At 47.7% G+C, this 22822-nt stretch overlaps 1 protein-coding gene and 1 pseudogene across 3 annotated transcripts in view; one reads left to right on the top strand and one right to left on the bottom strand.

Moving 5' to 3' along the window:
• Positions 1 to 65: 65 nt before the first annotated feature.
• Positions 66 to 22822, bottom strand: part of MTF1 (metal regulatory transcription factor 1) — a 48482-nt gene continuing 25725 nt past the window's right edge. For 2 of the 3 annotated variants that reach the window (XM_037032654.1, XM_037032655.1), the window contains exons 7-11: positions 18046 to 18123; positions 10836 to 10932; positions 9537 to 10132; positions 6598 to 6661; positions 66 to 5487 (exon numbers count right to left, since the gene is read on the bottom strand). In XM_037032654.1, the coding sequence (XP_036888549.1) occupies positions 5057 to 5487; positions 6598 to 6661; positions 9537 to 10132; positions 10836 to 10932; positions 18046 to 18123 (1266 nt within the window). In that variant the 3' untranslated portion in view covers positions 66 to 5056. The remainder of the gene's footprint in view (positions 5488 to 6597; positions 6662 to 9536; positions 10133 to 10835; positions 10933 to 18045; positions 18124 to 22822) is intronic. The other variant, XM_037032656.1, reaches the window with a different exon arrangement.
• LOC118977694 (uncharacterized) lies at positions 15899 to 16040 on the top strand (annotated as a pseudogene).

Raw genomic sequence — 22822 nt, 5'->3', positions numbered from 1 at the left:
ACTCTTTTGGGTTTGGAGTTTTCTTCCTTTGGAAGTACTGAACCTGTAACGTTTTCATATCGCTCAGTGGAAGTCCGTTGTTCCCATGTTTCACACTTAAATGAATTTGACAGGCTTTACGTAATCCAAATAAAACCATCTGGGATTGAAAGAACTGTCACCAAGACCTCCGGCCAATGACTAGTGTGTGTCACAAAAAGGAGGCTGGCGTGGGTCTTGCCTTTCCTGGCCAGAAGATCTGAGTCAGAGATTCAGTAAGTCGTGTTTCCAGCTACTTTCCCCAATCAGGTACTCGGAGTTCACAGGGAAAGGAAACAACCACCTTAAACTCTGACCTTCACCCCCACATTCACCAAAACACAACAGAGGACTAGACTGTGGGGTCAAACATCACCCTACGGGAGGCCTGAGGACACAGGGGAGAGGGCAAGAGAGGCCTCTGACTTGGCACCACTACGAGGATAACAAGGATATTGCAAAAAACACCCCTGGGTTTTGATGCAAAAAGGTTTTATGAAAAACTTTCCCATAAGAAAAAGAGTAGAAACTGCATTGAGCTGAGAAAGTGACACTGTTATCACCCAATTTTTGGCCCAACAGACACACCGCCAAAGGGGCAGTATGTGGTTTTAAACTTTGCATCCAGTAAAAAAGCTTGTACTATGTACACACTGACATAAAGATCCAGTTTAATTTGCATTTTTCAGTGCAGACTGAGCTCTCCCCTGAATAGGAGTAACAACATGAGAAATGCCCGAACAGTGGTCATCGGCTTTCCCAAAAGGTGTGGGAGAAACAAGGGACCCTTTTCCCCTCTCCCTCCAAACTATCCAAGAGGAAACAGGCTGACTACCAATCAGAAATATGCATAATTTAGTTTTGTTGCCTCTTCCCTCCCCAATATTAAGGAATGAACAATTCTGATCTATGTCACAGCAGAATCACGTGCATATTGGATCTCTGAAAATCTTTCCACTTTGGCTGAAATGTATTTTAAAACTTTTCTATTGTAGCCTAAGAATGAAGATAAAATGAGGGGGGAGGGGGAATAAGAGAGGAGTAGGGGGAAGGAAGAAAGCTGGTAAAGCAAATTATTAACAGCTTTGTTTATTGGATTTAATGAAGGCTGGAGGCCTTTTGTTTAAAGAGCTAACAGGGGCAGTATGGGAGCAGTATGGAAATGGCTCCCGTCCAGGCCCCACCACTAACATGTCCCTGCTCATATTTCTGATTGGTGATGTAGGAACAATGTGAAGTCTTTGTAGCAATACTGTGGCAGTTTCACAGATCAATGGTTTGTGTGACTATGGAGAAGTCTTTAAGATTAAGGACAATGAACCTGATTACAAATATAAAAGTCTAGAAGGTGCCAGGTTTCTACGTAGGAATGATCAGTTTCTTCCCTTGGGGCATCATTCTGTAATGGTGAAGGGGCAAAGTCGACAAGGGAGCATAAAGTGGTGAAACAGGACCCACGGCAGTTCTGGAGAGAGCCTGAGGGGGCGCCCTCAGGCACACTGGGAAGGTTTGCATAGATTGACCAGTTGCTGAGAATGCATAATAGTGTTTCCCTTTAGACAGCCTCCTGGTACAGGGCTGGTGGAGCAGAAAATGCGGCCAGGCCAGGGCCACATGGGACAACGACCGTCAAGCTACACATATTGCACCAAGATAAGTGCTTTTCTTTTCACACCTCAATTTAACTTTTTATTCTGAGCAAAAAATAAAACTTTGTGAAAAGTGTGTGTGTGTGTGTGTGTGTGTGTATATATATACGCACAAAAAATTGCAGCAATTGGGTTAAAGATAAAATAACCTAAAGTGCTTTTTCTTTTATTATTTCTTTAATATACCAATATGAGGTTCTGCAAACTCGTCCCTCTGGACACATTCAGCATTATAACATAGTCTCTCAGGAAAACCCACCTACCCTCCATCATCCCCATCGGTCCACTGCCTTGACACTGAAGGTACAATTCTCCAAGCTACTGGCTCCCAGAGGTGGAGAACAGAAGTCCCTTGCTTCTACCCAGAGAGGTCTCCCACACATTAAGGCCCCTCCTAGGCTTTGTACCATGATCTCCTTCTGAAAGGATGGCGGGCAGGGGGAAGACCAAGGAATTCAGTAAATGACAACAACTCCTGTCACCAAACGTGATGCCCTCATGAGGTTGACCAGACCCTGCCAGCAAAGGTAGGGCCACTTTCCCTCAGTGCCCCACCCCCTCTCCTGGGAAGGGCCACATTCACTAAGGCAGTTTGTTAGTGCCAGCCAAGTTCCCTACCCACCAGCCCGCGAACGCCAATTCCTGATGCTGACTGGCACCCTGTAAAGGAGACGGAGAGCTAGAGAGGCTGGTGGGAACTGGAACATAAATCTACAGGGTGAAGAGGGTTTTGGTTACCATGGGAAGAAGAAGGGCTTGATCCCACCTGCGAGAAGTCTGCAGGCCTTCCCTGATCTGACCCTAGGTTCATTCTGGGTTTAGGAAACCACACTCTCCAGGAAGCCTCTGTCTGGCTCCCCTTTAGCCAGCTGCCAGCTCTTCTCCAAGGTCCTTGGTATTACAGGCCAGGTCTATAGAAGGGGGTGTGGGGAGAGAGCTGGAAGAGGAAGGGAAGACCGTCTACCCTATGGAATAAACCTACTCTTTACAAGTGCTCACTAACATTTTAAACACACTCCTGATTTTTCAAAAGCTAATTGGATTTGACAGTCCCCCTTGTAATCTCAAGTCAGCCTCAAAAGGCAGACACTTCAACTGGAAAAACCTGATAGCCTCAGCACTTTTTTAAGATGCTTCTTCATCACCTCCAGTCTTTGGAGAGGGGAAAAGCCACTGCCTGGGTGGCTCGGTGCGGTAGCACAGCCCTGGCTAACTAAGAAGGAAGCAACACTCAAACCACGGACGCGTCTAGTGGCTTTCCCCGGACTCCTAACTCCCACCTCAGCTCCCCGGGAACCGAGTCCCAGGTGACTCTAGGTACACAGGAGGAGGTCATTCCTGCCCCCCACCCACATACCTTTGGGACCCCATGGTGCTGCTCTCTCTCAGAAGAGGTAGAGAAAAATAGCAAGGGTCCTGACCTCGAAGCTTCCTATGGGTTCAAGGTCCAGAGACAGCCGAGGACAAGCCATGCTCGGCAGTTAGCTCTCCAGGATGAACCTGCTGTGCTAACAGAAGATTCCCCTGCCTTATCAATTTCTGCGGAGGTCAATGGTCACCAGAACCCAGCAGCCCTGTGGGGACGGGAGTGCAGAAGGTCGAACCAGTTCTCCCACCTAGACTCCTGGAATGAGAAACCACCAGCTGCTTGTGGGTGAAACCCATTTCTCCTCACGGCAGTGACGATGCTCACCACCACGAGCCTGAACCCTGACATTTTGTTAAAGGCAGAGCTTCTGGTTCCCAAAGTGATCTGCTCTAGATACCGTCTTGGCTGGCCCTGAGTAATGGCTCAGAGAACAGGAGAGTGACAAATGCAGATCTCTTTACATTGTGGAGTGGAAAAGGAAGGCAGAAATTATCGATACTTCCCACCTGACATCATTGCCCTGTCTGTGGACCCCTGCTGCTCACTCCGGGCAGACAGGTGGAGGTGTCATCGAGACATGGGGCTGTGCCCAGCCTCTGAGCCCAGCGAACTTGGTGAGCACTCATGGTTACATCAGTAAAGCCAGCTGAGAGTAACTTCCCATTTTAGCACGGATTGTATTTTAGGTTTTATGTTTAGAGGCAAGGACTTGGAGCCAAAGGCAGACAGATGGATGTAATTCTATACACAAATCAAAAAACAATTCTTCTTTCCTAAATATAACACAACTTATTCAAACATTCCAAATGAGATAACTTATTGCAACATTTCAGGCTTTTTGGTGGAAGGGGAATTTTGTTTTACCCTGAGTAGAAGATCATCGTTTTGTATTTTTTGTTTTTTTTTTTTTGTTTAGAAATCTTATGACTAAGCTGAACAAGTCACATCCTTCTTTGCACTGTACTAGGCTGTATGCAAAACCCAGAGGGGTGAGGGGCTGAGATGGGAGGGGCAACCAAAAGCCTGGCTAGAACCTGGAACCAGAATACCTGGCCTGCCAATTACATGCCACTTTTAAAAAACCTCCCTTAAAGCTACACCTTCTGATAAGCAAAATGAAGCTCTTCCGCTCTGAGGAGGAAAAACGCCATTGAAGGAAGGTGGAGCACAGACCAGCAGCTGGCCACAGGCCCACGTGCCCACTCCAGGACAAAGTAGGGATGTTTCTCCAGAAAAACTCACTGCAATGGCCACCAACTGACAGAAAACACCAGGAAGGCAAAGGCTGTGATCGGGCCTCTAAAGCCTGCTCTACACACACATCGATACATAGCAAACAGCTCGCCTGGGGCCCCTGCAGAACCTGATCATCCCCACGGCCCTGGCCCTGGCCCAGGCTTTTAGCTGCCCACTGGTGCTGCAGCTGGATGCAGAAGGCGCCTGCCAGTCACTCCGAGTCCCACCAACACCAAGTGCAAACACAACCGTGTGGTCCAGCTCCCGCTGGCTCACAGCTGTCTGACCCGCTCTGCCACTCCCCCTCTCTGATGGAGTGAGGGTCTGGCCTTCAAGCAAGCAAGCTTCAGCCTCCATCTCAAAAGATGCACAGGGAGGAGCCACACTACACACACTCAATTCCACTGCCCAGTCCACAAGGCCCCAGTGCAAGTGATGGGCAACATCAGATTGATGGAAACCACACCCTTTCATTCAGAATTTTTATGCATACAAGTAACCTTAATTTCCAAGTTCACATGACAATAAGCAAAAGTGACATACAGTGCAGCCAAACAGTTCATTTATAACTTAGCTTTTTTTTGTTGTTTTTTCCCCCCAAAGATCAGTTCCTTAAAATGGATGCTCCTGGGATATGAATAAAGAAAATACATCTATCTGAAAGGTGAGGCTTTCAAACAGTAGATTTCTTCATCCTCCAAACTGCTGATTCCAAGATGGCAGGCATCACACCTTAGGGACGCTTCCTGCTGGCCCTCTTCCCGGAGGAGTGCCCGGGGCCCTTTCACTTGGAGAAGCTGCTGCTCAGGCCCAGCTCCTCCTCCCCCTGCAGTAGTGCTTCGATGGGAATCAGATTGGACGGCGTGTCCAGGCTCTGGAGGGACAGGAATTCCGACACATCCATGGCACTTAACGTTTCTGTCTGAGGGTCTGGGGGAGTCTCTGCTTGCCTGCTTTGCTCACAGGAGGAGGGTACGGCAGAGGATGATGACAGGGGGCCGGAGGGTGCGGAAACAGTCTGCTGCGGTAGCTTCAGGCCGGGCCCATCAGGAGGCTGGGGGCTTGGCTCTGGAGGGGGTGGGGAAGAGCAGCCCTTTCTCCTGCCGGCCGCGCGCTCCTTGGCAGAGTCCCGGCACGCACACTGACACTGACATGCCTCCTCTTGCTTGATGATGATCACGGGAACACTGAGGCCGATCTGCTGTACAGAGCTCCCTGCGAGAGAGGCGAGAGACACTGCTCTTCAAGTGGCTGCAGGGCACAGGGGGTCTAGGCCAGGTGAGAGCTGAGTGCCACGGAGGCTCGAACGATGGAAAAGACCGGTGCCATGCGCCAAGACCAACTCTCTCTTCCTTAGAAAGCCACACACACCATCTGGATGCACCCTGCACTTCCAGCCTCACTGCCAGCCATCCTCCCCCCGCCCCGCATCCTCCATGCCAGCCACAGCGGACGCCTCCCTTTTCCTGACGTGGTCTTCTTGCCGCTAAGGACCCAGCTCACCCACCTCCTCTCCTGATGCCTCCAGGCAACGTTACCAGCAGGCTTACATCCAGGGCCAGCCGGAGGGCAGCAGCCTTACGTAACACACAGAGCCGGGGTCCCCCCCCGCCCTTTGTCCACACTGTGCGGGCCTTGTTCAGTCCCATCTGACCTTCCCGCCCGTCACACTCATCCACACAGCCCCAGGCGCGGACACTCAGTAGGTGTCCATAACCTCCGTTTACACAACCAGCCTCGTGTGCTCACACACTCTGTGAATTCAGACAGGCTTCACGTGAGAGCTAGAGACCTAGGGGTAGGAGAACCGCGTGGGAGTCGGGAGGCCTGAGAACTAGTGTTTCGACTCTGCCACAAGCTCGTTTGTGACTCTGGGGGAGTCATTTAATCTTTCAGGGCCCCAGTTTCTTAATCTATAAAATAAAGGCTTTGGGAAAAAAAGACCTTTTATAGCTCTATCTAGTCACTGACCCAGATGCTATTTCTTCACCACTGTAATTAGAAGAGAGTCCAGTGAATTAACAACTGCCCTCTTTAGCACTAACTGTGATTCAATTTTTTCTCTGGCTACATTTGAGAACTGTACCTGAGAGGGGAAGAACTCTCACTGGTTGATGAATGTTACATGTGGTGTTTATATCGTAAGTGCACTAACCCCCAAGATGTATGAGAATATGAAATACTCTAATAAATAACCAACACGATTTGTTGTTTGTGACAAACTTGATTTTAAAGCTTTAAAAACTGGGGCAAAGCAACAACTAACTGTGCCTCGAGGGGCCCAGACAGTTGACTTTCCCCCCAAACTCACGCAGACGTACGTACCTGTGCTACTGGCTACCGGTACCGCGGTGGTGAAGAACACCTTCTCCACTTTAGATGCTTGCTGCTGGAAAAAAAATCACATTTATGGCCACTCGAATACGGCAGGTCTGTCACCCCAATAAATTAAATTTAAAAATATATATATGGCAGATCTCCAAGGGCCTGAAGCCTCCCCAGTTGTAATGGCCATTGAAGAGGACAGAAAACCCTCAGTGTTAAGGGATTTTTGCACTGAGCGATGTTTTGTTTGTGCGCTGACATGAGGTCAACCCACTGACATTCAGTGCGGACAATGGAGCTGGCTCTCTCCCCCAGTACTTGGCTGTTGCCAGCTGCCCACTCAGGGCTTCCATACACCAAAGGCTCCTCCGAGGCTGCTTTTCCTAAGCGGATAATCTTCTCAGAGGGAGCCCCAGGGCTGGCTTCCCCTCCAAGCTTTCTGCCATTCCCCAGTACTTCTATGTGGCTGGCAAGTTCTGCCCCCACCCCCAAGGGTTATGCTGCACGCTAAGGACAAGCTCAGACTCCCTCTCACAGGCAGAACAGCCCTGCCAAAGGCCCTGAGCCCAGGGTAGCGTCTCAAGGGTGGGCCCTGGAATCTGCCACCTGATTCAAGTCCTAACTCTGCCCCTCATTAGCTATTAAGGTCAGGCAAGTGCTTGAATCTCTTAGCATTTCAGTTTCCTTCCCCATTTGTAAAAGTGGGCATGATAACCAAAGAACCTCCCAAAAGAGCCCTGAGAAGATGAAGCGAGAGGATGCCTATGGAGAGTCCTTGATACATGGTGAGTCTTCAGTAAACAGTAGCTACTTACACTGACTATCATACTAAGTAGGACAATAAAGTCATGCCCAGAAATCAGCCTAATCACTTTAGTACACTTCCTATTAAACTGGCTACAGAGGTTCTACTTTCTTCAAGTCTTATCTTAAAAAGGCTTTGTTTTCTATCTCTTCAAGAAAAAAACAGAAGGAATCCCAGGAGGAACATGAAAGCTTCTGGTGAAGTTGCCAAAGATGAGACTATGAAACGACGACGGAGGAGCCAGGCCTGCATCTAAACGCACGAGAACGGACTGTGTGGGACAGGGAGGACGACCCCTGCTCCACGCGGCTCCCCGGGCAGACTCAGAGCAAAATGGTCACACGACAGGGAGGCAGAGTGCGTCACAGCCCTGAAATGACCCTTCCCGAGGCTCTGGCCTGCTGAAAATGGCACTGGGTTGCCCCAGAGGTGGCCAGCACCCCACTTGTGGAATTTGAGTGCTCGAGCTATTTAGCCCTAAGTAGTTTGTTTGAGAGCATCCACCACACATCTGTCCAGACATTCTCTTACCTGGTGTACCAATTCTTACTCACACCTCAAGGCTCACCTGGCTGCTGTGGCTAGCCAACAAGCCCTCAGTCTCGGAAGCCCTCATCAAGCAGTGAGATGTAGCATCAAGGGCACAGGCTCTGGGATCAGTCTGTGCTCAGACTCCCAGCTTTGCCACTTACAAGCTGTGTGACCTTGGGCTAGTCACTTAACTGGGCCCCGCTTGTCATTGGTGAAATCATACCAATCCTCCTAGGACTGCTGAAATGCATTAGAAAGTGCTTGGTTGCACAGTGGGTGGCATCTAAAGGTACATACATATAGAAACAGTCAAAAGATCCACAGTTGCTGGGGGAGAGGAAAAAGGGATGGATAGGTGAAACTGGATTTTTAGGGTCATTCAAGTATTCTGGATAATGTGACGGTAGACAGAGGACACCATGCATTTGTCACGTACCGCCAGAGAACAAACCCTAATATAAACCATGGCCTTCAGTTAAAAATAATGTATCAATACTGATTAACCAATTATAACAAATGTACCTCACTGATGCAAGAGGGGGAACAGGGTGTATGGGAATTCTACTATCCAATAGAACAGAAAAAATGTAACTTAAAAATAATGTACACAGGGTAATCACTTACAAATTAGATCCCCAGTTTTAAAAACTGCTTGGTTAGCACAGTAAGCCCTTACTTATACACAGTAAGGTCTCAATATATCATAGCTATTATTTTTCCCATTACCATTTTTATTATTATTTGGCACTTTACCTACAGGTAGCACTTAAAAAAAGATTTTATTTATTTATTTTTAGAGAGTGTAGAAGGGAGGGAGAAAGAGAGGGAGAGGAACATCAGTGTATGGTTGCCTTTTGTGCGCCCTACCAGGGACCTGGCCCGCAACCCAGGCACGTGCCCCGACTGGGAATCGAACTGGTGACCCTTTGGTTTGCAGGCCGGAACTCAGTCCATCTGAGCCACACCAGCCAGAGCCGGTAACACTTTCTTTTAAGCATTTTAGCCTCTTTAACTAGAATGTTAAACTTTTATGAAAAAGAGATCATGGTTTTCACTTTTCAGTACCCCCTGGAGTATCCACAGGGTATCTGGTAAACATTAGTCTCTCAAGATAGATTTAATCGAACGAGCAAGTCATTCCCTTATCATCGAGACCAAATACTTTTGTAGAAAATGGTTCTGAGTGGGCTCTGGTAGCACAAATTAGTTCTCTGACGTGGCCATCTGACGGGTCACGTCAGTCCCTCACATCACTGTGACTCTGCCTTGGACACTGAACCCGCTTTCCTGAAATGTCCGAGGGCCTCTGGAGTTTGCTGACTGTTCTCCTGTCCCAGAAGTCAGGATTAGACGGCAGGTGGAACACTGGCTCAAGTGCCCACTGCTGGGGAAACGTGCAGGCTGTTTCTCCGCCTCCCCACTGTACCAACCACGGCGTTCCCTGGATTTACACCACCAATAACGGGGGAAAGGACTAAGAGACAGAATTCCAGGTTTCAGGTCAGATAAGACAGCCATTTTCCCTTCTGAAGTAAAAGCCTCCGAACACATCACCCACGTAAAGCACTTTACCCCGCTGGATCTGCTCACACACGACACTTACCATCTGCTCTTGGTTTTGCGGTGAACTGGCAGCACCATTCAAGATCCACTGTAAGTCCTGTTCTCCCACGACGAGGCTGGACTGCAGGATAGCCGTGCTGGGAGTCGGGGTGATGGTTATAGTGGGGTTGTTAGTTAGGACAGAATTGGCACCCAGGGGCAGAGTCTGGACCATGGCCGGCAGGGGCTCAGTAGTACTTTGTGATTGGGGCGGTGCCGCCACGGCTGATGTCACTGCCGCTGCGGGTGCAGAAGCCCCGGCGACAACGGAAAGTCCTGGCACGATGGGCTGCGGTGCCTGGGGGTGCGGAAGAAACTCTTGATGATTAGCAGCAAACTGTGTGCTGTGGGGAACAGGCACTTCTGGAGGTTGTAAGAGAGCAGGGGGGTTGCCAAATGCAGCTTGCTGGGCACCAGTTCCTAGGGAGGGAGCAGGCGGAGGAGCGGACGGTGCTGAGGCTGGTAGCAGAGGCTGGGGTGGCTCGGAGATGCCAGGCTGCAGTACAAGTGGAAGAGATAAAGATGCTGAATTTCCTGTGGGTGGCGGAACATCACTGACTGAGTCTGCATCACCATTAAAACTTTCAATCAAGGCAGCTGGCAAGAAAAAGAAATAGAAATATATATACATATCCCAAGCCTTACAGGAGCCACAAAAACAGTCACTAGGGAATAAATCAAAGACAGCTGAAGTCTGTCCGAGCCGATTCCCTCATTGTTAGCAGGCTGGCTCTCTGCGCTTCATTTACTGACGCCTCTGGTCCCAAAACCATGCTTTGCGGTCAACCCCACTTTCTAAATGTGAAGACTTATAGCGGAGGTCTTATCATAAGAAATGTGTTTGAAGGCTTTTCTAGAAATGGGGCTAGACATCCTTTGCTGGCACAACCAGGGTGCACACTACTGGGGGCACACGACCAGGGTGACTACTGTGACGCTCCCGGGACAGACTCCCATTCGAACACAGTGTGATCTTCAGCTGGCCTCCGGACCCCACCCACTCGTGAACAGGACGTCCCATCGGGAAAAGAGCTCAGAGCTCCTCTGGTTTTTAAAGCCAATGAGAGCTTTTGAAACAGGAGACCCTCTCTTTTGAGGGTTTAGGAAAGGCAGCCCCTCAAGTAGACCCTTGCTGAGGGAAGTAGGGGAACGGGCCCTTACTTTTCTAATGGCTCACTGAAAGTCACTTCACTCAAAGGGACTGAGAGGTGTCATCACGCCTGTCATTCAGCGTGTGAGCAGCGTGAGTCCCCTCTCCCAGGGCAGAGATCTGAGCTGCAGGAGAGTCTGTAGCACAAACCTGTCTGTTGAGGATCTTCCTGAATTGCCGCATCGTCCGAATTCTGGAACATTGATTTAAAGATGCTTGCTGGTGAGAGTGTGCTGAGATCCGGGCCCTGTGGCAGATGGACAAGGACAAAGGTGTGAGACCCACCGTTGTCACAGAGAGCTCTTCACCGTGAGAAAACACAGAGCCGTAGAACTACGATGACCTTTTGATGTGCTCCTTGTTGCTCCCTTTTCCTTTTTCAGGTGACATGTTTGTCCCTAAACATCAGACGCTCAAGATGTGGGTCCTCAGATACTCTAAAGAACCTGACAAGGTGAGCAGCAGGCCGAATGCCTGTTTTTATGCAGTTTTACTGGAGCACAGGTGTGCTGCTCACTGGCTGCCACGTGGTCTCGGCTACAGCAGCAGAGCCGAGCAGCTGTGACAGAGACTGGACGGCCTGCAAAGCCACAAGTGTCCACTGCCTGGCTCTTTACAAAAAAAGAAAGTATCCCAACCCCTGCTCTAAAAGACCCAATTCTACATAAAAATGGGATCGAGTAATACCTGCTACCTGCAACTGGTTTTTCTCATGTAATAATATACTGTTAACACTGTCCAAGGTCACTAAATATATTCTACTATTCTACTATGGTAGTGAATCAAACCATGTAAAGAACTTTTCATGACAGGTGACAGTGATTGTCTTATATGCACTACTGTCTGTCATTATACTGTGACTCACAATGAAGACAAGACCGGGGGCATTCGTAAAGGTAAAATAGGAGAAAAACTAACAAACAAACATAATTGCCCTGAGGACCTGAGTCCTGACAGGCACTAAATAAAATGGTCACCTCCAGGCTTCCCTTTAGTCAAGGGAAGGGGAAAAAACAGCAACTCTTTTTTAAAAAAAATTATTTATTTATTTTCAGAGAGAAGGGAAGGGGGGATAAAGAGAGGCAGAGAAATGTCGATGTACAAGAGAAACATCAGTTGGTTGCCTCTTGCACTGCCCCCAGCCAGGGACCTGGCACACAACCCAGGCATTTGCCCTGACTGGGAATCGAACCGGCAACCTTACGGTTCACAGGTCAGTGCTCTATCCACTGAGCCACAACTGCCAGGGCAGCAATTCTTTCATCTGCAACCCTCCTCCAGTCCACCTCCAGGAGGGCAAGAGTAACAAACGCAACCTCCAGGAGTTCAGACAAGTAATAGAAATATGTGAAGCATGGGGGCCGGGACCAGGAGGCTGTGGCAGACTGGAGAGTAGGCACCCAGTCACCAGAAGGGACCCAGTCACCAGGCAGCTGTGGGTGGATCCCAGGTGTGGAGTAGCAATGGTTGGACCTAGTGAGGGTGCAAGGTGGCAGGTTGACCACGGTCACACATTTGTGCGCAGATAAACCAGCAAAGGAGCGAGCAGTGAGACAGACCGTGCAGGCCCCAGCGGCAGGAAGCAGCAGAGAGAACCGCCATTGTCCCTTCTGACCCCGCCCCCACATACAGCATCACAACCCCATGACAGAGTTGCCCCGCCCTGGTGAACACCTAGGGCTCCGTTCCTCATACATAACAGGCGCCAACAGTCCAAAACAGAGCTCAAGAAGAACTCAAAGCCCCAGAGCCGATAACTCTAAGCAACAAAGAAATTTCGAACCTCTCAGATGCACAGTTCAAAACACTGGTGATCAGGATGCTCACCGAATTGGTTGATTTTAGTCATAAATTAGAGGAACAAATGAAGGCTAAACGAATTGAAATGAAGGGAAATGCACAGGAAACCAATAGTGATGGAAAGGAAACTGGCACTCAAATCAATAGAATGGACCAGAAGGAAGAACAAAACATCCAACCAGATAAGAATGAAGAAATGAGAATTCAGAAAAATGAGGAGAGGCTTAGGAACCTCCAGGACATCTTTAAATGTTCCAACATCCGAATTATAGGGATACCAGAAGGGGAAGAGGAAGAGCATCAAGTGGAAAACTTATTTGAACAAATAATAAAGGAGAACTTCCCCAGTCTGGAAAAGGAAATAGACTTCCACGAAATCCAGGAAGCTCAGAAAGTCTCAAAGAAGTTGGAACCAAGAAGGAACACACCAAGGCACATCATAATTACATTAGCCAAGATTCAAAGGAAGGAGAGAATCCTAGAAGCAGCAAGAGATAAGGGGACTGTCACCTACAAAGGAGTACCCATCAGACTGTCAGCTGATTTCTCAAAAGAAACCTTACAGGCGAGAAGCGGCTGTAAAGAAGTATTCCAAGTCATGTAAGGCAAGGACCTACATCCAAGATTGCTCTATCCTGCAAAGCTTTCGTTTAGAATGGAAGGGCAGATAAAATGCTTCTCAGATAAGATCAAATTTAAGGAGTTCATCATCATCAAGCCCTTATTATATGAAATGTTAAAGGGACTTATCTACGAAAAAGAAGATAAAAAATACGAACAGTGAAAGGACAGCAAACTCACAGTTATTAACAACCACAGCTAAAACAAAAACAAACTAAGAGGACAGCTAGATCAGGAGCAGAACCGCAGAAATGGAGATCACATGGAGGGTTAGCAACAGGGGAGTGGGAGGAGGAGAAGGGGGGAGAAGGTACAGAGAATAAGTAGCATTATGGTAGGTAGAAAATAGACAGGGGGGAGGGCAAGAATAGCAGAGGAAATAGAATCTAAAGACCTTGAGACGCGTGGTCATAAACTAAAGGGGAAGAATGGTGGGGGAGGGGGCGTACAGGGTGTAGGGGCATGAAGGGGGGTGAAACAGAACAACTGTAATGGCATAATCAATAAAATATATTTAAAAAAAATCATCCCAAATTTGTATTTTTGGAGGAATCTACTGATTGGTAATTAAAAGCAAGTAACTGAAAACAATTTTAAAGCACTGTATAAACCAAACAAAACCTATCTCCAGCCCAGATCTGGCCCCAGAGCCAACTTGTACTTTAAGGTCATTCCGCGACAACTCTGCCTCTGGGAGGGAGGAGGATCATTCTGGGGCTGCGCACAGTGTAGTCAGCAAAACTGCCTGCCCATCTAGAGGTCCTCAGGGGGAAGCTGCCCTGTGAGCCAAGAGGGGCCACTTATTCTAGCATGAGTCCACCATCTGGAAGAATGAGAGGGGAAGTTGGGTGACTCTGACTGCCAGGATGATGGAGGCTGAAAGCAGAAATCTATGCGTGGGTCCCAGCTTCCAGTCCACAGGAAGTTAAGAATCACAGGAAGGACAGTGGCTGTCACACTTTTCATTGTGATGCAAAGTAGTACACTTGACGTTTTAGAGTAAATGTACACACACACACACACACTTCATATTACATTCATATACATGTGTTTAACTGAAACAAAAGCCTATCCTTAGTACGTGCAATGTCTTCCAATGCTTTTTATTCTACTGATGTTCATAAAATGCTGATTATAAATACTATTTTATAACCCAATAAAGAGGCGTGACTCAGTTTGAAAGCTAGTGGGCTAACAACTATCATATCACTAAGCTATAAACTTTGCAACTTCCTCGTGGTTGTTTTTTCGCTGTGGTTGTTCTACCTGCTCTCAAACCATCAGCAGTAACACTGTTAGAGAGAAATGAGCCTGAACGACTGCAAATACTACGTACAAGGATGCTCACAGCAGTACTACTCATACCGGCCCCACACTAGAGACTATCCAGATACCCAAGGGAAGTAGATAGGACACATTGTGTGGTGTCTTTATCTAGTATAATGCTGTCAATTAGAATGGATGATCTAGTAGTGTATGCAACAATATGGACTGATTTCTTAAACATATTGTTGCAAGAAAAAAACCAGCATAAAATGAGTATATACCTCATGACTCCAATTAGACAAAGTACCAAACAGTCCAGATTCCTCACAGGCTGTCAGAAGTTCGGCAGTGGTTATCCTTAGGGGCAGCAACAGCTGTTGGGGGTGTGGAGAGGGGGCTGGGGTGCTGGGACCATTCTGTTTCTTGATTTGAGGGCTGGTTACACGCATGTGATGAACTGTGCTGATCCAATGGGCTGCACATTCATGACAGGCGTACTTTTCTTTATGTATGTTAATGTCAATAAAAGTTTTTTTAATTAAAAAAAAGTTAAGTGCTGAGAGGACTGTGACTCAGCCACCGCCAGGCTTCAGGGCAAAACCCCGGGAGCAGCTCCCCAAACAGAGGAGTCAAGAGCAGGCTGAGCCTCTGGGGCCAGAGGCGAGGGAAGGACACTGGAAGCTGTGTGGGATGGGACCGGACCCTGCAGCTCAGCTCAACAGCCGAGGCCCAGCAGGCCCTTCTCCTCCCCCACCCCCAGGCCGCGACCATCCCGCTGCCACCCTCCTGTACAACGATCTGGTCAAAGCAAAGCCCACTGCTAGGACCTGCTGGGCAGCCCAGAAACCCACCAAGTGATGATGGCATGAAATTTTATCACTTAACATTCCACCGTTTTTTTAAAGCAAAATTAATCTCATGCCTTCAAGGAAGTATGGCCTTAGCTTGAAAGGCTAAAAATGAGGCTACTTCCAAGTCTGGAGTAAACGCTGGACGAGGGCACAGCACGCAATCGACCCGGGCAGCGCAGCCCAGGCTCTGTCTTGCGGGCGGACCTCGGGGTAGACAACGACCCCTCTTTACAAGCACTTCAAGTTCTCTCACACAGGATCCCTCCCCTGGTGGCCCCACGGCTCCAGACAGGGCGTCAATCTGATGTTACAGCCCTAGCCAGGGAGTAACCCCACCATCCAACATGATCTGAGATTAGAGAGAGTGTAGCCAGAAATCTTAGGCTGCATAGCTCAACAGGTATCTAGGCCACCCAATATAGAAATTTCTCTTAGCACATTAGCTCTGAAATGTGAATGTGCATAAAAATCACACGAAGTGCTTATTTAATGTTTTCCTTTGTTTTTCAGATTGGTTAATTTCTACTGACTTATTTTTAATGCAACTGATCCTTTCTTCCATCATTTCCAATCTGCTGTTATACTCATCCAATGCATTTCTTGTTTCAGGTAAATTTTCAGTTCTGGACTCTTCAGTTGGTACAGCTTTTACAGTTTCTATTTCTCTGCTGAGATTTCCCATATATCCAATTACCAGCCTATTCCTTTATATCCTCCAGCTACTTAAACACTCTTGTCAACTTTGGAACGCTGAAACAGGCTAGGAAAGAATGGATAGGAAATATGACTCTATTCATTTATCTCCCAGCCAAAAAAAAATCAGTTTAATCTCACATGTTGAGATTAAATATGCAAACATATCAAATACAAAAGCAAGGCCCTCAAAACTCTGAAAACCGGTAAACCACTCACAGCACTGATTCACTATTTCCTCACCTAAAAAGACAGCCCGGTGCACTGAGCTGCTCAGTCTAACCCCCGACCCACCTTGAGGCCTGTCTCCACAGAGTACCTTTTCCTTTGTGTAGGGGTAACAGGTGCTGTTTCTTTTCAGGTTTGCTCATTTTGGATTACCCTGCACATCGCCAATTCCACATGACAGAAACTCGGGGTTCTGCCACCCTTCTTGGAGGAGCGTTTGCTCCAACAGCCACCGACGGGGCCGCCTCCCCTGCGGTGGACAGCACTGCGGTCTTGGTCCACGTCCAACCTCAGTTGGGCTGCTTTGGGTCTGCCCTGCACATCTACTGGAGGTTTGGAGCTTAAACCAGAACTTGGGCTCCCTATCTGTAGTTCTCTCCTTTCCAGGCTATGCCCCCTCATCTTCCAGGAGCTTTGGTAGCCCTGACCTCTGTGCCCTGGTTTACCATGCCAGTGAGACCGAGTTCAGCAGCCTGGTATTGTGCCAGATGGGGCTTGCGCGGAGTGGGTTAGCCGTAAAACCCAAAAGCCCATCCAAGCGCCTGTGCTCTCTCTCCAGTGGCCCTTTCTCCCAAGTGTTACCTCTGCCTATCTGGGTTGCTCTCTGGTGCCTTCAAGGAGCTGTTGTTTACATTTTGCCCGACATATATAGTTGTTTTCTATGTATGAGTTGGTCTGATAGGAGTGAGGCCTTGGGGTGCTCGTATGAAAGTGCAGTGTCAGATGTTACTTCTGGGGATGCTGACTCACTCGGCTGGGGGTGAGGTCCCAGAACCTACGCTGTCCTTAGTGCTGCAGATGACTCCGCTTTGAGAAATACTTTTCCACAGCATCCATTTGGTCTCTGCTCCTATCACACTGACCCCTTCTTATTTATCACTCACATACTCAGGAAATCTAACCTAAGCATTATTCTTTTAGCAAAGAAAAACAACATTTGCACACTTAACAATCAGCGCTGGTGACACACTAAAGCACACAGACGCTTTGTAAGCGTAAGCTTGGGCTTACTGCAGGTCTGCAAGGCACGGTGTGGAGCCATGGCAAAGGTGGGGGATTCCGAACACGGGGACCTGAAGCCGTGAGACCTCAGACGGTGGGGCTGTACTTCGGCAGGGCGCACAGAGTGGAGGTCTCCTTCACGACTCCAGAGCGGGGAGCGCAAAGGAAGGGGAGCACTGACTCAGGGGAAGACCGGCAGGGCTTGGCAAAGTCCAGAAACTGGAATTCTGGCTCTCCTGTATGGGGGACTAATTTTTTAAAAAAGATTTTGTTTACTCATTTTTAGAGCGCAGGGAAGGGAGGGAGAAAGAGAGGGAGAAAAACATCTATCCGTTGCCCCTCACATGCCCCGAGCTGAGGGGCAATCGAACCCAGGCATCTGCCCGAATCGGGAATCGAACCGGTGACTTTTCCATTCGCAGAACAAGGCCCAATCCACTGAGCTGCACCACTCAGGGCAGGACTCATTTTAAGCTTCTGAAAGACAGACTACAGCTACATTTTTACCATACAAGCTCAGCACCAACAGGCACTTGATAAATACTTGTTAAATGAATAAAGAAAGAAAATTTCTGGGACCGAGAGGCTGTCAAGTGAGTGACTGGGTCAAAAGGCACTGGGCACCAGAGAGAACAACCTTGCCTATGGGACCACTTATTAACAAAAAAAAGAAAGAAAGAAAAGAAAAGGAAAGAAAGAAAATAAAGAAAGAAAAGAAAAAAAGGAAAGGAAAGGAAAAGAAAGGAAGGACGGAAGGAAAGCAAAAAAACCCTAAACAGTAATGGGATACCACCAAATTCGGAGGGTTTCAGAAATTTGCTTCCCTCACTCTCCCCACTAAAGCAAGTGCTCTGTTCTTGCTCTTACTCTTCTGGCACCCACCTCACAGGAATACTTACTGTACTAGAATTTTCTCGCAATTCAGAATCTGTGGACAGAAGGCTCAAGTCACTCAGACAGAGAGAGTGATTTGCATCCTGTGAAAGAGAAACAACACTTACTGAGTAACAAAACTCAGGGTCTCTAGCAGCATCTCATGTGATAAAACAGGTGATTAGTGCCCCAAACATCTAGATGTAAACCAGCCACCGGGAGGACTGTGAAAATTATTTCAATTTTCAAAATCCTGATATTCTTGGAAGACTCTCTTACATTACTTTTTTATTTTAATATATTTTATTGATTATACTATTACAGTTGTCCCATTTCCCCCCTCCCTTTATTCCCCTCCACCCTGCACACCCCCTCCGATCCACATTCCCTCACTTTAGTTCATGTCCATGGGTTGTACATATAAGTTCTTGGCTTCTACATTTCCTACACTATTATTAACCTCTCCTTGTATATTTTGTATCTACCATTCATGCTACTTACTCTCTGTACCCTTTCCCCCTCTTTCCCCCTAACCCTCAATGTGATCTCCATTTCTGTGATTCTGTTCCTGTTCTACTTTTTAAGTTGGGTTGTTAATAGCTGTGAGTTTGTTGTCATTTTACTGTATGTGTTTTTTACCTTTTTTTTCTTAGATAAGTCCTTTTAACATTTCATATAATAAGGGCTGGGTGATGATGAACTCCTTTAACTTGACCTTATCTGGGTAGCACTTTATCTGCCCTTCCATTCTAAATGAAAGCTTTGCTGGGTAGAACAATCTTGGATGTAGGTCCTTGAATTTCATGACTTGGAATACTTCTTTCCAGCCCTTTCTTGCCTGTAAGGTCTCTGTTGAGAAATCAGCTGACAGTCTCATGGGCACTCCTTTGTAGGTGACTGTCCCCTTTTCTCTTGCTGCTTTTAAGTTTCTCTCATCTTTAATCCTGGGTAATGTAATTACCTTAGTGTGTTCCTCCTTGGGTCCAACTTCTTTGGGACTCTCTGAGCTTCCTGGACTTTCTGGAAGTCTATTTCCTTCACCAGATTGGGGAAGTTCTCCTTCATTATTTGTTCAAATAAGATTTCAATTTCTTGCTCTTCTGCTCCTTCTGGTACCCCTATGGTTCGGATGTTGGAGCGTTTAAAGGTGTCCTGGAGGTCCCTAAGCCTCTCCTCATTTCTCTGAATTCGTGTTTCTTCATTCTTTTCTGGTTAAACATTTCTTTCTTCCTTCTGGTCCACACCACTGATTTGAGTCCTGGTTTCCTTCCCATCACTGTTGGTTCCCTGTAAATTTTCCTTTATTTCACTTAGTGTAGCCTTCATTTTTTCATCTAATTTGTGACCATATTCAACCAATTCTGTGAGCATCCTGATCACCAGGGTTTTGAACTGTGTATCTGCTAGTCTGGCTATTTCTTCATCGCTTAGTTATACTTTTTTCTGGGGCTTTGATCTCCTTTCATTTGGGCCATTTTTTTTTTGTCTTGGCATGCCTGTTACATATTAAGGGGTGGAGCCTTAGGTGTTCAGGGTGAGGCAACCCACATCACTTTGATGTGACGCTGTATGTGGGGGAGGGGTCCGAGAGGGAACAGTGGTGCTTGCTCTGCTCTCTGCTGGTTTTCAGTCAATTCCACTACTTCCCTCAAGCAAACTGGACCCTTCTGGTGCTGATTCCCAGGTGGGTGGGCTTGTGTACATTCTAGGACCCTGTGGGTCTCTCCAACGAACTCTCCTGTCAGGTTGGGAGTTTCTCCTGCTGCTGTCTCTACCCTCACAGGTGTTTTCAATCAGAGGTTTTGAGGCTTTATTTCCCTGTCCTGAAACCCTGGGTTGCTCAGTCTGTCTCGCTCCCCCCTCCCCCGTTGTTCCTCCTGGTTTATCCTCATGCAAATGTGTGGGACTGCCCAGTCTGCCAGCTGCCGCCTCACTGGGTCTGCCAGCTGCTGCTGCCTTGCCCACCCTGGTCCACCAGCTACTACCTTGCCAGGAGCCCTCTCTACCCAGCTGCCTAACTCCGCCCCTCCCACAGGCCTGGATGGATGTTTCTTCTTTAACTTCTTGGTTGTCGGACTTCCATACAGTTCGATTTTCTGTCAGTTCTGTTTGTTGTTTTTAAATTATTGTTGTCCTTTTGGTTGTGCGAAAGGCAGTGTGTTTACCTACGCCTCCATCTTGGGCAGCAGTCCTTATATTTCTTAAAGATGGTTACTAAAAAGTTTTTTTTAAGTATTTATTTACTTATTTTTAGAGAGAGGGGAAGGGAGGGAGAAAGAGAGGGGGAGAAACATCAGTGTGCAAGAGATACATCAATTGGTTGCCTTTCACATGCCCCCAACTGGCATGTAACCAGGCATGTACCTTGACTGGGAATCAAACTGGCAACCTTTTGGTTCATAGGCCGGCACTCAATCCACTGAGCCACACCAGCCAGGGCAAGAGTTCTAAGAATTATCTCACAATTCAAGCTCCAGGGTAACGAAAGCCGTGATAATATAAAATTAATACTATCTGTATAACTGGTCTTATCATTTACAAAGTGACTTTACATCATCTCATTTGATATTCATATAAAACTCTGAAGTATTATTTTACGTCTCCATTCATGAGAAGAATGGCAATGAACTGTCCAAAATTATACAGCTAATTAGCAGAACACAAACCCAGTGCTTCTGACCGAGAGTCCGTCTCCCTCCTATTACGTCCCCGTGTCCCCAGTATGGGCCTCTCGTGGGCCCTTCCTCAGAGTGTGTCTGAGGGTTTACCAGCCACATACGGCTGCCTAGGCTGACGCTGAACTCCGGACCCCTAGCATGCCGGTTGCAATTCCCACCCTTCACGTGGCAGCCCTGCTTACCGCATGGGTCAGATGTTCCCGGGCATTCAACAAATACTCACTGGGCATCTACAACGTCTCAGGCACCAGGCCCAGGGATTCAATAATGAACAAAACAAAGCTCCTGCCACCATACAGCCTATATTCTAGCGAGGAGTTGGGGGTAGGGAGAAGGGACACACAAACATGTATTTGTACAGGAGATAACAGTAAGTACTACAGAGGCTAAAGGGAACAGGGACTGCTGGGGTAGGGGCCGCCCCTTTGTTAGATTAGGGAAGGCCTCTTAGACAAGGTGGCATCTGAGCAGAGACTGAAGGAAAGTGGACATCGAGCAGGCACGTATCTGGGGAAGGTGCTCCCAGCAGAGGGTTCGGCACGTACAAAGGCCTGGGGGCAGCAGTGAGCCACCTTTGTCCAAGGAACCACAAGGACAGCACGGCCAAAGTGAGAGGAAGAGCCGTAAACTGGGTCAGAGGAGGGCCCAAGCCGGAGTGCAGGACCTTGCAGACCACTGCAGAGATCGGGACTCCTACTTTAAGTGAGACGAGGCTACTGGTGGGCCATGAGCAGAGGACAGACGTTACCCGCCTTATGGTTGAGAAAGATCACCCTGGGTTATGCAGAAAAACGTGTCAGGGCAGCAAGAGGGGGAGAAGGGAAAAGGTGCTAAGAAGACCACTTAGCAAGTTTCTGCAATAATCCAGGCAGAAGATGAGAGTGGTTCGCATGATGTAACCTGAAGAAGTGATCAGATCCTGGATATATCCTCAAGGTAATGCTAATGGGCTTTGCTAGTGAATGTGGGATATGGGGGGAAAAGAAGAGTCAAAGCAACTCCACAATTTTTGGCCTGTGCCACCAGAAAAACAGAGGTGCCATTTGCTGAGACGAGGAAAACTGCAGGAGGAACGGGTGTAGACACGTCAAGTTTAAGAAGAGCAGATGAGCCCTGGCTGGTGTGGCTCCGTGGACTGGACGCCGGCCTGTGGGCCTAAAGGATGCTGAGTCGATTCCCAGTCAGGACACACGCCTGGGTTGTGGGCCAGGTCACCCTCAGCTGGGGGCTGGGAGTGTGTGAGAGGCGACTGATTGATGCTTCTCTCACACATCCATGTTTCCTTTTCTTTCTCCCTCCCTTCCACTCTCTCTAAAAATAAATCTAAAAATATTTTTTTAAAAATAAGAATAAGAAACATTTTTTTAAAAGATTTTATTTATTTGTCTCTAGAGGGGAAGGGAAAGAGAGAAGGAGAGAAGTATCAATGTATGGTTGCCTCTCATGAGTCCCCTGCTGGGAACTGGCCTGCAACCCAGGCATGTGCCCTGACTGGGAATCGAACCGCGATCGTGTGGTTCGCAGGCCCGCGCTCAATTTACTGAGCTACGCCAGCCAGGGCTAGAAACATTTTATTTTTTAAAAATAAAAATAAGACCAGTCAGGGCACATGCCTGGGTTGCAGGCCAGTTCCCGGCAGGGGCCAGTTCCCAGCAGGGGATACACGAGAAGCAACCATACATTGATGTTTCTCTTCCTCTCTCCTTCCCTTCCCCTCTAAAGATAAATAAATAAAATATAAAAAATAAATAAATAAATAAAATAAAAATAAGAAACATCTGTTTGGAGATGTTAAATGGGAGGTTGAATATACAAGTCTAAAGTTGAGAAAGAATCACTTTTCAGAATCACTCTCTTTTGGCTAAGATCAAGTGTAAAGTAGAGGAAGACATCCCGGCTGAGTAAGAATTTAGAACTCAAAGGCAATGTAGATGGCATGTAAAGCCTGGGACAAGGGTCTGATCTCCAAAATGTATAGAGAACTCACACAACTCTCCACCAGGAGAACAAATGCTCCAATTTAAAAATGGGCAAAGACTTGAACGGGTACTTCTCCAAGGAGGACACACAGAGGACCCAGAGACATACGAAAGGATGCTCAGCATCACTAGCCATCAGAGAGCTG

This window comes from Sturnira hondurensis, unplaced genomic scaffold (assembly GCF_014824575.4).
Source record: "Sturnira hondurensis isolate 20B ecotype Veracruz unplaced genomic scaffold, ASM1482457v3 Scaffold0021490, whole genome shotgun sequence".
NCBI classification, from domain to species: domain Eukaryota; kingdom Metazoa; phylum Chordata; class Mammalia; order Chiroptera; family Phyllostomidae; genus Sturnira; species Sturnira hondurensis.
This window is presented reverse-complemented; position numbering and strand designations above follow the sequence as displayed.